This window comes from Mustela nivalis, assembly GCF_964662115.1.
Source record: "Mustela nivalis genome assembly, chromosome: 5".
Taxonomy (NCBI): domain Eukaryota; kingdom Metazoa; phylum Chordata; class Mammalia; order Carnivora; family Mustelidae; genus Mustela; species Mustela nivalis.
The window spans coordinates 120,596,645-120,610,925 of record NC_139024.1 but is presented as its reverse complement, the minus strand read 5'-3'; the positions used below and the strand labels follow the sequence as shown (position 1 = coordinate 120,610,925).

Below are 14,281 nucleotides of genomic sequence, written 5' to 3'. Positions count from 1 at the left end.
CCGGAAGATCCCTTAGAACTGAGAACTCCGGTGTGGAGGAAACTCCTATTTGCTGAATGAACCGGTTTGACTCATTCCCAGCCCTAACTCTTCACGATGAAAAATTATGTTACTTGTATTAATCCGTTATATTCCGAAAGCGTGAAGTGGTTTGGCTGGGTTGAGGAGACAGTCTGGCAGCATCGGGTGCATCTTGGTGTCTCATAACATTAACTGTCAGGTTCACAGGACAGACATGGAAAGGCAACAGGTACTCCTTGTGGGTACAGTACAAGCAGACCACCACCGGAGGGCAAGCCATACAGGTAGGGGCATGTTCAAGAAACATGCTGTAGCTCAGGTGAGGTATTACATAGTTTACACCAGGGAGAAGAGTGTTAGATAATGCTGGGAATTTGGGCTGGATTCTTGGCTGGGATAATAGAGCAGCAGGGCTTGGATGACTTCAACATCCCTTTCCCACCCTCCAGGCTCGTTCCCAAAACACACACAGAACCAGAACTAGAATGTGCATCATAAGTTTATTCCCGATGCGGGACAGATTCCTTCCATCCCCAAAATGAATCACATGCTGTCCTGGAGAGATCTAGGAGATTCTCCCACTATATCCAGGGAAGGAGTGAGAAAGGCAGGTGCTGAGGACAAGGCAGGTCTGCAGTTCCCCAGCCTACTTATCCTCCCCTCCTCAACAGAGGAGAGATGCTCCCCACTATTATTCTCATCCACTCATCCCTTGAAGGAGACAAAAAAAAAAGTCTCCAATATTCAAAAAAGACAAAAAAAAAAAAAAAAAGACGAAAAGCCTTCAAATATGGGAGAGGGGTCCTGGGCTGCAACATGAGGTGCAAGGTCACCAACAGAAGAGGGACAGGGAGGAACCGTCACTGTTTCTGCTGCAGGGCCTCCTTCCTTGCTGCGTCCTGTAGCAACTGTGTGTCCACCTCATCTGCTGGCAACTGCACATAGCGGACCACTGAGCCCCGGATGAAGCAGTTCTTCACTGATAACTAGACCCAGACAGATAAACAAGAAAACACCCTTAAAAGTGTCTGTTATCTGGGGCACCTGGGTGGCTTAGTCGGTTCGGCATCTGACTCTTGATTTTGGCTCATGTAGTGATCTCAGGGTGCTGCACTGGGTGGTGTCCCATCTGCCTGTCCCCCATGCCCCCCACCCTAGCTCATGTACTCTCTCTCTCAAATAAACACAAATAAGATAAAATAAAAAAAAAAAAAAAAAAAAAAAAAAGAATGTCAGCTATCCACCCAGGAACTTCCTGCTTTTGTTTCCTCTTCACCATCACCAACTCACCATGTGAGGGTACTTCTCAGGGTCTGTAACACTGATGTCAGTTAGTTTGATGTTGAGATACTAAGAAAAGAAGACAAACACCATCATTAGCTCTAGAGACAAGATGCAAACACCCAGCCCTGAAACTCTCCCTTCTCCTTCCCCAAGACCTCATTCTAGGCTCCTACATATCTCACCTGGTCCACAGAATGGAGGGTTCCACAGATGCTGTTGGGGGAGAAGACGAAAGAACCCAATCAGTTTACACCAAAATCAACCGAGAGACGACTTCAGACCATGGATAAGAACATAGCTGGGGGTTGAGGAAGGCAGAAGAGAGAACCAAAAGGGGGCATTCCTAAGCCCAGGATCAAGAAAGACAATGCTTTTATTGCAGTGTTTATTTTAGACCTCACATCCCCTAAAGCCAAGGCACTCTTTTTTTTTTTAAGATTTTATTTATTTATTTTACAGAGAGAGATCACAAGGAGACAGAGAGGCAGGAGAGAGAGAGAGAAAAGCAGACTCCTTGCTGAGCAGAGAGCCCGATGTGGGGCTTGATCCCAGGACCCTGAGATCATTACCTGAGACGAAGGCAGCGGCTCAACCCACTGAGCCACCCAGGCACCCTCTTAGAAGCTAGTATTAAACAATTGTTACAAACTAGGCCCGTGTTCCATATAGTACTTGCAATCTTTACGGATACCTCACAAGGTACCTCTTACCAAACAGGGACTCAGAGATTGTGTAATGTGCACAAGTGTAAAAGAAACAGGGACTTGAGGCCACATTTGTCTGATACCCCAAACCAGCAGCTATTCTCAAACATCTGTTGGAACCCCATATGTAAAGTAGACAAAGTAGCTTAACATTGTTCTTGGTGATGCAGGCACAAGATGTCCCCTCCTTTTCTCAATCCCTGGGCCCTCTGAAATGTGAATGAGGAATGCTATCAGGTCACCAAGGCTCCAAGTCATGCTACCTCTCTCTCAACTTCTTTACTTTCTGTGAGTGGCCTCAACAGTCTCACAACCTCAAATTCTGAGTTGTACTTCACCATCCTCCATGACCCATGTCCCCATCATTTGGTGACATTTTCCTAACATCTCTAAAATTATCTTTCTAGTTTGACTTCTACAAGCCAAGGTCTTATTACACCTCAGTCTAGCCCAGCCTCCATCCTGGCCACCTTCATCCTAACTACCCTGCATGTCATCACCAGATTCTATGTTCCTTAGAACAGTGGTTCTCAAACACTGATGTGTGCTCAAAGGTTTCTTAAGTCTGAGACAAAGAAACACAGGTTAGGATAGCGTTTGTTGGGTGCATATGTAGTATGCTAAAGGTTGTCAATATTTTCCTCCCTAAGAATAATTCTTTAATTGCCCTTGCTATTTTTTTGTTATTAAAAATCTTTCAGGCTGCCTGGGTGGCTCAGTAGGTTAAGTGTCTATCTTCGGCTCAGGTCATGATCCCAAAGTCCTGGGATCAAGTCCCTATATTGGTCTCCTTGCTCGGCGGGGAGCCTAATTCTCCCTCTGCCTGCTGCTCCCCCTTCTTGTGCTCTCTCTCACAAATGAAATCATAAAAAATTTAAAAACCTGGGGTGCCTGGGTGGCTCAGTGGGTTAAAGCCTCTGCCTTTGACTCAGGTCATGATCCTGGTGTTCTGGGATCGAGCCCCGAATCGGGTTCTCTGCTCAGTGGGGAGTCTGCTTACTCCTATCTCTCTCTCTGCCTGCCTGTGATCTCTGTCTGTCAAATAAATAAAATCTTTAAAAAAATTTTTAAAAACTAACGAAATGACTGTAATGTGCCGTTGCTTAAGTGTCGGGCTCTTGGGGGCATCTGGGTGTTTCAGTTGGTTAAGAGTCTGTCTTCAGCTTGGGTTGTGATCTGGGGGTCCTGGGATCAAGCCCTGCATCAGGCTCCCTGTTCAGTGGGGAGTCGGCTTCTTCCTCTCCCTCTGCCTCCTCTCCCTTCCTGCCCTGTTCACGCTCTGTCTCTCTCTCTCACATAAATAAAATCTTAAAAAAAGAACTGTAAAGAAAAGGGGGGAAAAAAAGCATTAGGACTCTTGATTTTGGCCACCTTCAGGTCTTCAGGTCATGATCTTAGGGTCATAAGATCGAATCCCGCATCAGACTCCATGCTCAGTCTGCTTAAGGCTCTCTCTCGCCTGGGTTGCTCAGCTGATTAAGTACTGGACTCTTAATTTCTTTCCTTTTTTATTTTTTTTAAAGTTTTTATTTATTTATTTGACACAGAGAGAGAGACATCGTTAAGTAGGTAGAGAGGCAGACGGGGGGGGTGGGGCAGCAGGCTCCCCACTGAGCAGAGAGCCCGATGTGGGGCTCAATCCCAGAACCTTGAGATCATGACCCGCGCCAAAGGCAGAGGCCTACCCCACAGCTACCCAGGCACCCCAGGACTCTTAATTTCTTGATATTGGCTCAGGTCATGATCTCAGGGTTGAGATGGAGCCCCACATGGGGCTCACACAGAGCATGGAACCTGCTTTTCTCCCTCCTCCTCCTTCTGCCTCTCTCCCCTCTTAAAAAAGACTGACTCTCTCCCTCTCTAAAATAAATAAATCTTTTTTAAAAAAGTCTTTATCTTGCCAAAAATAAAGCTGGCAGTTCTCTGTTGGGTCCCAATTTTTGATAAATTTTAAGTCTTTAAAATCCGCTGCCTGAGAAACATACTTCTTCATGATGGTTTCCCCACATCCCTGACTGCTGGAAAGACTTTGACAACACCGTATTACCTTCTGCAGTGGTGAAGTCACTTCCGAAAAACTGCATAGGTGGTGTCATTTCATTCAGTCTCTTAATATCTGGCACAATGGTCTGAAAACAAGCATGAGAGCAAAGAACCCTTCTCCCATACCAATGGACTATCTTCAAATCTTCTAAGTCCGTGTTTTAGGACATGGGGCTATAATGTAAGTCATTCTTGCCATATGGAAGACCCAGAAAGAAGAAAAGAGGAAACCAAAAACAAATCCTCTCACAGAATTGCCTAGCTGGTTGATTTCCATACTTGTCTCTCTATATGGCCCCAATCTATACGCCATCAATGTTTGACATTGACATCAGTGTGTCAATGTTTCCCACACTGAGAAATTATCTCAAAAAGAATCATGGAAGATACTGTTGGGGGCAGGTGGGAATACACTGATTCAAAGTTTCTAAAGGTGGGAACCCTGACTGGCTCAGTCTGTTTAAGCATGTGACTCTTGACCTTGGGGTTGTGAGTTTAAGCCCCACCTTGAGTGCAGAGATTATTTAGAAATAAAATCTTTAGGGGTGCCTGGGTGGTTCAGTGGGTTAAAGCCTCTGCCTTTGGCTCAGGTCATGATCCCAGGGTCCTGGGATCGAGCCCCACATGGGGCTCTCTGCTCAGCGGGAGCCTGCTCCGCACCCCCCCCCCCCCGCCTGCCTCTCTGCCTACTTGTGATCTGTCTGTCAAATAAATAAATAAAATCTTAAAAAAAAATACAATAAAATCTTTAAAAAAAAGTTAGGTATTAAGGAGGGCACTTGTGATGAGCACTGGGTGTTGAATATAAGTGATAACACTAAATTCTACACCTGAAAATATTACCCTTTATGTTAACTGGAATTTAAATTAAAAATTGAGGGACACCTGGGTGGCTCGGTTGGTTGGGCAGCTGCCTTCGGCTCGGGTCATGATCCCAGCGTCCTGGGATCGAGTCCCCCGCATCGGGCTCCTTGCTCCGCAGGGAGCCTGCTTCTCCCTCTCCCTCTGCCTTCCACTCTGTCTGCCTGTGCTCGCTCTCTCTCTGACAAATAAATAAATAAAATCTTTAAAAAAATAATAAATAAATAAATTAAAAATTGAGAAAATTAAATAAACAGAATTTTCTAAAAGAGCATCACGTAATAATACTTTAAATATTATTTAGTTTAAAGGAAAGTTTTTTAAAGGATTTTTTTCTAAAGAAAAAGATGTGTACAAAGTTGCACACATAATGATGTTCGGGGCAGCATCATTTGTAAAAGCAAGAAACAGCCTAAATGTCCAAAAGCAAAGTCTTGATTAAATTAGTTCCTGCCAGCTAATAAAAATGCCATATAGGGGCGCCTGGGGGGCTCAGTGGGTTAAAGCCTCTGCCTTTGGCTCAGGTCATGATCCCAGGGTTCTGGGATTGAGCCCTGCATCAGGCGCTCTGCTCGGTAGCAAGCCTGCTTCCCTTCCTCTCTCTCTGCCTGCCTCTCTGCCCACTTGTGATCTCTGTCTGTCAATTAAATAATAAAATAAAAAATCTTTTAAAAAAAATGCCCAGACATTAAGAATGTTAAAGATCAACTTTATTGACATGGAAGATATCCACAACATATTGCTGAACAAAAAGCAAGTTTCACAGTTGCATAAAGAGTATGACCCCATTTTTATTTATTTGTTTTTTTCAAATTTCTATTTAAATTCATTAGTTAACATACAGTGTAATGTTAGCTTCAGGTGTAGAATTTAGTGACTCATCACTTACATAGAGCACCCAAGGTTCATCACAGCAAATGCCGGCCTCAATACCCACCAAATCCGTGCCCCCACTCACCTCCCCTCCAACAATCCTGTTTGTTCTCTATAGTTAAGAGTCTGTTTTCTGGGGGCACTTGGGTGGCTCAGTTGGTTAAGTGTCTGCCTTTGGCTGAGGTCATAATCCCTGAGTCCTGGGATCGAGCCCCACTCATCAGGGAAGCCTGCTTCTCCCTCTGTCTGCCACTCCCCCTGCTTGTGCTCTCTCCCTCTCTCTGTGTGTCAAATAAATAAATAAAATCTTAAGAAAAAAAAGTTTTCTGGTTTGCCTCTCTCTTTTCCATGTTCATCTGTTTTCTTAAATTCCACATATTAGTGAAATCATATGGTATTTGTCCTTCTCTAACCAATCGTTTTTAATTTAAGAGAGTGCAAATGTGGGGCGCCTACATGGCTCAGGGGGTTAAACCCTCTGCCTTCAGCTCGGGTCATGGTTCCAGGGGCCTGATCCCAGGGTCCTTGGATGGAGCCCCACATCCAGCTCTCTGCTCAGCAAGGAGCCTGCCTCCCCCTCTCTCTGCCTACTTGTGATCTCTGTCAAATAGATAAACAAAATATTTTAAAATAAATAAATAAGAGTGCAAACGTGTGCAAGCCAGACAGAACTGGACTTCAGTTCTGGCTGTCATTTACTAGTTGTGTAGACTTAAGCAGTTAACCTGTCTATGCTTCAGTTTCCTCATGTGTATAAGACAACAACAATAGTATGTGTGCTACAGAGTTGTTAAAATAATTAATGTTAATAAATGTAAAGTATTCAGAATAGTGCTTAGTTGATAAAATGTTCTCAAATGTTAGCCATTTTTCCTTCTTTCAGCACACACTTATTAAGCACCTATGATATACTAGGCCTATTGCAGAACTCAGGTACACAAAGGTGAGCTTAAACATGGTCCTGGTCCTGTAGGAAGGACAGGCTGTAAATACTAAACATACTTTTATGAAATCACAATTTCAGAAGCACCTACTAGGAAGAAAACAGACTATATAACAGATACTACTTTGGCTAGAAGGACCAGGAAAAAAGTCTCTCCAAGGATACAGCATTTACTCCATGTCCTGGTTGCTATTTAGAGGCTAATGAGACAAGGGGGTAGAGGCTGTAAAAGCAGACATAATGGACTGCACTGGTCTTCAGTTTATCCTTTACGTTCTCTTTAACAAAATGGAAGTTGTGCCACATCTACCATTCTGCAACAGCTCTTCATATCAATACATCTATTCCTCTGTGACAGCTGTATATTATGAAGTGTCACAACTTAACGCATTCCCTGTAGATGGTTATTTGTTTCCAATTTTGGGCTACTGCAAATAAAATTACAAACGCCCCTGTAATACCCCTTTACTTGTGGAACTGATTCCTACATTTCCATAATTGAGTAAACAGTTTAATCAGAAAAAAACAAAACTATGTTCGTTTTGTAAAAACAAATTTAGCGATGCCTCTGCCCTCTCATGGCTCTCTAGTACTTTAACCAAACGGCACAGGTCATTTATTTCTTTTGTATCTCTCCCACTTTGTCCAGCCCTCAAATCATACTTGTCAAAGGGGTTCCAGAGCCCCGCATATACCCACCCGCTACGACTTGCAGGAACAGGTGCCTACCTCAGGTCATTCTTGAGTTCCACGACCACATCCTTGCCCACCAGGGACTTGAAAAAGGAATAGAAGAGCTATTGGGCGAGAGAGGGAAAACTATCACCTGGGAAGTTATACACAGGGTAGGAAGGAGTGCCCCTCCCTCTGGTAGTATTTCCAGTACTGATATTGGGAACCCGGCCACATCTCTGGCAGTTCTCAAAACTTCACAGGAAAAAATACTCTGTGGGCCCCCGGAACACAATACTCCGGCTGGAGCCCAAACACACTTCACGGAGCCCCTGACTTAAAGCTCCAGAGAGATGCTCTGCCCTGCGCCCCTCTCGCTCTCCGGGCCAGGCTTTCAACCACCTCTCCTGGGTTCCTCTCTACCCCCCAACCCCCAGTGGGCACAACTGTAGAAAGCGTCCCATTCTCACCCTCCCAAAGCCTGGCCTCCGTCATAGAAATACTCCTCGAGGTCAAGCTTTCCCCTCCCCTCCTGTCCCCAACTCTTCCACGCGTTTCTTTTGTTCCCGCATAAGGGTAAAAAAAAAATCCCATGAGCTCCCAGGTGTATCCCCCCCCCCCCCCCCACAGAATGCAAGGCGCAGGAACTAAGAATAAAGAGCAAACCCAAGGGCCCAACTCTGGCTCCGAGGGTCAAAGCCTCGACCCCCTCCCCGCTCCCCAACCTTCGGCCCGCCTGCGCTCCCCCAGGGCGCCCCCTTGTGACGTCACGGTACCTACCATGGTGCTCAAGCCGCGGGCTGCCGGCCGGACGGGGAAGGCGAGGGCCGGGAACCGCGGGACTGGGGCCGGGCGGCAACCGGGATGCAAGCCCGCGCGTGGGGCGGCACAGAATCGCGCAGACGCAGCGAGAAGAGCCGGGGGAGCTCTGAGTAATGACAGGAGCGCACTGTCGACTCGTGGACCTGGGAGAGCGGGCTGTGGAGAGCAGCAGGGGCGCTGAAGCCGGGGAAAGGGGCGGGCCTTCCTGCCTTCCCACTTCCTCCCGGAGTGGCGGGCTTCCACCACGCAGGCGCGAGCCCCAGCTGTTAGCCAAATTTTCAAGAGGTTCATGGCCTCTCTGGGATTTTTTTCTTGATGGTGCTGCCCACGGTTCAAAACCCTCCAGACACTCTATTGAAAACTGTCAAGGAACTTGGGAAAACTCCTGATTTATGCACTTTTCTATATCCGTTACACTTCGATAAAAAGTTTAAAAAATAAAATGTTGGGGCGCCTGGGTGGCTGTGGGTTAACCCTCTGCCTTCAGCTCAAGTCACGATCCATCTCAGGGTCCTGGGATCAAGCCCTGCATCGGGCTCCCTGTCTGCAGGGAGCCTGCTTCCCCCTCTTTCTCTGCCTGCCTCTGCCTACTTGTGATCTCTGTCAGATAAATAAATAAAAATCTTTAAAAAAAATGAAATGTTGCAAAGTCCCTGAGATCAGGAGCCTGAGCACTGATACTGATTTTATCAAGGGTTCCCAATAGAAACAGGGTTTTAGGAGGGGGGAGGGGATTGGGGTTATGGGTGAGCCTGGTGATGAGTATTAAGGTGGGTACGGATTGCACCAAGCACTGGGTGTTTTATGCAAACAAGCATGGAACACTACATCAAAAACTAATGATGTACTGTATGGTGACTAGCATAATATAAAATTTAAAAAGGTTCCCAATAAACATATTTCTCCCAAGGACCCAATCTCAGTCCATGTTTCTTACACCCTTTAAAAGTCCATGTTTCTCACACCCTCCTTACACCCTGTAAAGGACTGAGTAAAACCAAACAAAAACTTGCTATTCTAATATTTGACTTCCAAATATGTTCCCTCAAACACTAAAGGACACAAGTGTACAGTTACACAGACTTATACACTCATGCCCCTAAGGGTTTTATAAATATATGATATTATGACACAATAGGTGAAAATATTTTCTTCAAGGAATAAGACTACAAAATCTCCATTTCTCATCTCCCAGAAAAGTACCCATTTGTCAGCAGTTTGTTTTAAAAATGTTTTCTGTATGTAAAGGATGTAATAATAGACTCTATGAGTACACAGATGCTGGATGCCCTAGACCTCACCTTTAAATGTCATAAGGAGAACATCAATCAGAAGTTTGTTCCCCCAGCTGAACCCTAAGTACCTAAACCGGTCTTTCACTGAATATAAGCAGAAACTACAGTGAGCAACTGCTCCAGCTGGAGCTAAAGGTGCCTGATGATTAAGAGTCATTTTCCTGCTGGAAACAATTAGCTCATGAAAATTCAAACACTTTCCCCTAGCCAGTTTAATTAATCATTCACAATTAGACCACACTCACACTCTTCATGAAATCGTTACCTTACTTTTTAAGGTACACTCACAGTCTAAAGATACCAGAAAAGGGGTGCCTGGCTTGCTCAGTCAGAAGAGCATATGACTCTTCATCTCAGGGTCATAAGTTTGAGCCCCACATTGGGTGTAGATATGACTTAAATAAATTTTTAAAAAAACAGGGGATCCTGGGTGGCTCAGTCAACTGGGGTCTGACTCTTGGTTTTGGCTCAGGTCATGATCTCAGCGTGGTGGGATTGAGTTCCACATCGGGGTCTGAGCTCAGTGTGGAGTCCGTTAGGGTTTCTCTCTCCCTCTCTCTCTATTCCTCCCCTCAGTGTTCTCATGTGTGCTCACATGCGTGTATGTGCTCTCTCTCTAAAATAAATCTTTAAAAATAAATAAAAATAAACTTAAAAATAATAAATCAATAAAGATACCAGAAAAAATTTGTTTTAGGAACAAGTTTACTGACTGACATTTAACCATCCACATAGGAAGAAGAAAGTTGGGAGGTCAGAAATAAATAGCAGACATTCAAATTCATCAAATGGTTCAGAGGGGCCTAGTTTTCCTAAAAGTCAGAAACATGGACTGTGAAAAGATGGTATACAAAAGATTTGTCAGAATCCGAAAGGATGGTAACATAGGTTCAGCACAGTCAATTCAATAATCATAACAACGTTTGAAGATGAGGGGAAGAAAATTCACCTTAGAGGCACCCTAGAACCCTCCAGCTCCGGATAAGATTAATCTACTTCTTCAATGGTGGGGCCTGTGGCGGCCCTTCCAGGAGTATACCCCGTCCCACAGGAAGGCCCAGTACATCCTCCCTGGTAGAGTTTTGTGATGATTGGGTTACACACCTGCTCTAATTCCTTTCTCTTATGATCAAACTCCTCTTTCTCAGCCAGTTGATTGGCCTCCAGCCATGAAAGCACCTCAGTGCATTTTTCCAGTATTTTCTTTTTATCAGACTCACTAATCTTGCCCTTCAAGCCTTCATCACTCACAGCACTCTTCATGTTAAAAGCATAAGATTCTAAAGCATTTTTTGCAGAGATTTTCTCTCTCTGGACCTCATCCTCAGCTTTATACTTCTCAGCATCTAGAACCATGCGCTCGATCTCCTCCTTGCTCAGACGACCCTTGTCGTTGGTGATGGTGATCTTGTTGGCCTTGCCTGTGCTCTTGTCCATGGCTGTTACATTGAGAATACCATTGGCATCGATGTCAAAGGTCACCTCAATCTGAGGCACTCCCCTGGGTGCAGGAGGGATTCCAGTCAAGTCAAAGCGCCCCAGCAGGTTGTTGTCCCGCGTCATGGCCCTCTCGCCCTCGTACACCTGGATCAGCACGCCGGGCTGGTTGTCCGAGTAGGTGGTGAAGATCTGCGTCTGCTTGGTGGGGATGGTGGAGTTGCGCTTGATCAGGACCGTCATGACGCCCCCGGCCGTTTCCAGCCCTAGAGACAAGGGAGCGACATCCAACAAAAGCAGATCCTGTACCTTTTCAGACTTGTCCCCCATCAGGATGGCCGCCTGCACTGCCGCCCCATAGGCCACGGCCTCGTCGGGGTTGATGCTCTTGTTGAGATCACGACCATTAAAGTAGTCCTGCAGCAGCCTCTGAACCTTAGGGATACGAGTGGAGCCCCCCACTAACACAATGTCATGGATCTTCACCTTATCCATCTTGGCATCCCGAAGGGCCTTCTCCACAGGTTCCAGAGTGCCTCTAAACAAGTCTGCACACAGCTCTTCAAACCGGGCTCTGGTGATGGATGTGTAGAAGTCAATGCCTTCATAAAGTGAATCAATTTCCAAGTTGGCCTGGGTGCTGGACGACAGGGTCCTCTTGGCCCTCTCGCAGGCTGTGCGCAGCCGCCTCACGGCTCGCTTGTTCTGGCTGATGTCCTTCTTGTGCTTCCTTTTGAACTCCTCCACGAAGTGGCTCACCAGACGGTTGTCAAAGTCCTCCCCTCCCAGGTGGGTGTCCCCGGCAGTGGCCTTCACCTCAAAAATTCCATCGTCTATGGTCAGGATGGACACATCAAAAGTGCCTCCACCTAGATCAAAGATCAAGACATGTCGCTCTCCCTGACCTGCTTTATCTAAGCCATATGCAATGGCAGCAGCTGTGGGTTCATTGATAATTCTTAGCACATTGAGACCCGCAATCACACCTGCATCCTTGGTAGCCTGGCGTTGAGAATCATTGAAATACGCTGGTACAGTGATCACAGCATTGGTAACGGGGTGGCCCAAAAAAGCCTCAGCAGTCTCCTTCATCTTTGTCAGCACCATAGAAGAGATTTCCTCAGGATAAAAAGCTTTCTTCTCTCCTTTGTATGACACCAATACCTTGGGCTTCCCTCCTTCATTGATTACTTGAAAAGGCCAAAGTTTCATATCTGATTGCACGACAGGATCATTAAACTTCCTGCCAATCAGACGTTTGGCATCAAAGACAGTGTTCTGGGGATTCATGGCTACCTGGTTCTTGGCTGCATCCCCAATGAGCCGCTCCGTGTCGGTGAAGGCCACGTAGCTGGGGGTGGTGCGGTTGCCCTGGTCATTGGCGATGATCTCCACCTTGCCATGCTGGAACACCCCCACGCAGGAGTAGGTGGTGCCCAGGTCGATGCCGATGGCCATTCCCTTAGCAGTAGCCATGGTCTTCCGAGGCCTGAGAAGAAAAAATGAAATGAAGTTTTGGCACGGGGCTTTTTTATTTCATTACTTTCAATTGTAGAAAAATACACAATCTGAAATTTACCAACTTAACTGTTTTTTTAAGTATACTTTTCAGCAGTAAGTTCATTCATATTGTTGACCACCCTCCAGAAATCTTTCTAACTTGCAAAACTGAAATTCTATACCAATTAAGCCACTCTCCATTCCCCTCCTCCCTCCAGCCCCTGGCAACTACTATTCTACTTTCTATCTCTATCAATTCAACTACTCTAGGTCTTCGTATTAATAGAATTACACAATAATTTTTTTTATGTGACTGGCTTATTTCACTTAGAAAGATGTCCTCAAGGGCGCCTGGGTGGCTCAGTGTGTTGAGCCTCTGCCTCCAGCTCAGGTCATGATCTCAGGGTCCTGGGATCCAGCCCTGCATCGGGCTCTCTGCCCAGCGGGGAGCTTGCTTCACCCTCTCTCTCTGCCTGCCTCTCTGCCTACTTGCGATCTGTCAAATAAATAAATAAAATCTTGAAAAGAAAGAAAGAAAGAAAGATGTCCTCAAAGTTCATCCATGTTACAGCATGTATCAGAGTTTCCTTACTTAAAGCTGAATAATATTTATTATATGTATATAACACATCTTATTTAGTCATTCCCTCCTTGGACACCCAGGTTGCTTCTACCTCATGGCTATTGTGAATAATGCTGCCATAAATTTGGTGTACAAGTATCTTTTCCTAGTCCCTTCTTTTACAGAGAGTGCTTTTTGGACTAGAGTATTCTTAACGAACTGGAAGCAAGTGGAAGGCACTTAGCATATATTGTGTTCAATTTTCACAAGGCCTACTCAACTACCTTGCTCCTTTATCTGTGATGTTTTATTCTGCAATCGTACCTGTCTTCCTGCTGAACTAAGATTATTTTATGTTTTGGTCTCCTCAGGGGACATGAATCCTGATGATTGGGTTACACACCTGCTCTAATTCCTTTCTCTTATGATCAAACTCCTCTTTCTCAGCCAGTTGATTGGCCTCCAGCCATGAAAGCACCTCAGTGCATTTTTCCAGTATTTTCTTTTTATCAGACTCACTAATCTTGCCCTTCAAGCCTTCATCACTCACAGCACTCTTCATGTTAAAAGCATAAGATTCTAAAGCATTTAGAAAACCAAATCCTTTGGTTTAGTTACCTTCCACAGCTCCTTTACGCTCAATTAGGGATTTCTTGGGAGTAACATTGGGCCAGTGGGGTGAAAATGGCTGCTAGGAAACCAATCAAACCCTCAAAAACTATCTCAGACAAGACAGCACCAACAAGCACTCTTTCTCCAACCTCCGCTGGAGTAAGGCTCTTATTTGAAGACTAATCAATCAGCTCCTCCACCTCTTTCCAGCAGCTTTGACAAATCCCACCCACCTTGGCGCCTGCCAAAGAATTCCCCTTCCCTGATTGGTCAATGCCCCATACCTTAGACTAAAACTATAGGACGTTCAAGCATTTTCTCAAACACGGATATATTAATCTTGCCTACTGCCGTTCCATTTCAGTGAGAGCCCACCAGGCTCACCTATTGTCCCGTCGCCTGCGATCCAGTTTGATAATGTTCTGATTGCGGAGCCCCTGAGGGTGGGGGCTCCTTCAACATCCAAAATGCGCAGCCGGTGTTCCCCCACCCCCCACCCGCCCCGCCCTACAGCTTTGAGCAGACTCCGGTGCTACCATCCCGATTGCTTACTAACCCATGAGGTCAGAGGCAGCAACCCCATTGTAACGCGTCTGGGGCGGGGGCAGCGTCAACACTGCCGCCCCCGCCTCCAAGCCCCTCCCACCTCCTC

General features: G+C 45.8%; 2 protein-coding genes across 4 annotated transcripts; both read right to left on the bottom strand.

The window, feature by feature from the left end:
• Positions 1–502: 502 nt before the first annotated feature.
• On the bottom strand, positions 503–8,529 carry LSM2 (LSM2 homolog, U6 small nuclear RNA and mRNA degradation associated). Its single transcript, XM_082732705.1, has 5 exons — positions 8,182–8,529; positions 7,459–7,526; positions 1,488–1,518; positions 1,312–1,371; positions 503–1,007 (listed from the first exon to the last, which is right to left on the bottom strand). The coding sequence occupies exons 1-5, from the start codon at positions 8,512–8,514 to the stop codon at positions 882–884; spliced, it is 618 nt and encodes a 205-aa protein (XP_082588831.1). The 5' UTR covers positions 8,515–8,529; the 3' UTR covers positions 503–881.
• A 1,676-nt stretch (positions 8,530–10,205) lies between these two features.
• LOC309865842 (heat shock 70 kDa protein 1-like) lies at positions 10,206–14,256 on the bottom strand. Of its 3 annotated transcripts, none has more exons than XM_082732701.1 (2): positions 14,186–14,256; positions 10,206–12,444 (listed from the first exon to the last, which is right to left on the bottom strand). In XM_082732701.1, exon 2 carries the CDS (start codon positions 12,429–12,431, stop codon positions 10,506–10,508), a length of 1,926 nt encoding a protein of 641 aa, XP_082588827.1. In that variant the 5' UTR covers positions 12,432–12,444; positions 14,186–14,256; the 3' UTR covers positions 10,206–10,505. The 3 variants fall into 3 exon arrangements, with proteins under 3 accessions (XP_082588827.1, XP_082588826.1, XP_082588825.1); XM_082732700.1 differs by lacking the exon at positions 14,186–14,256 and adding an exon at positions 13,914–14,167; XM_082732699.1 differs by lacking the exon at positions 14,186–14,256 and adding an exon at positions 14,014–14,167.
• Between the last annotated feature and the right edge of the window lie 25 nt (positions 14,257–14,281).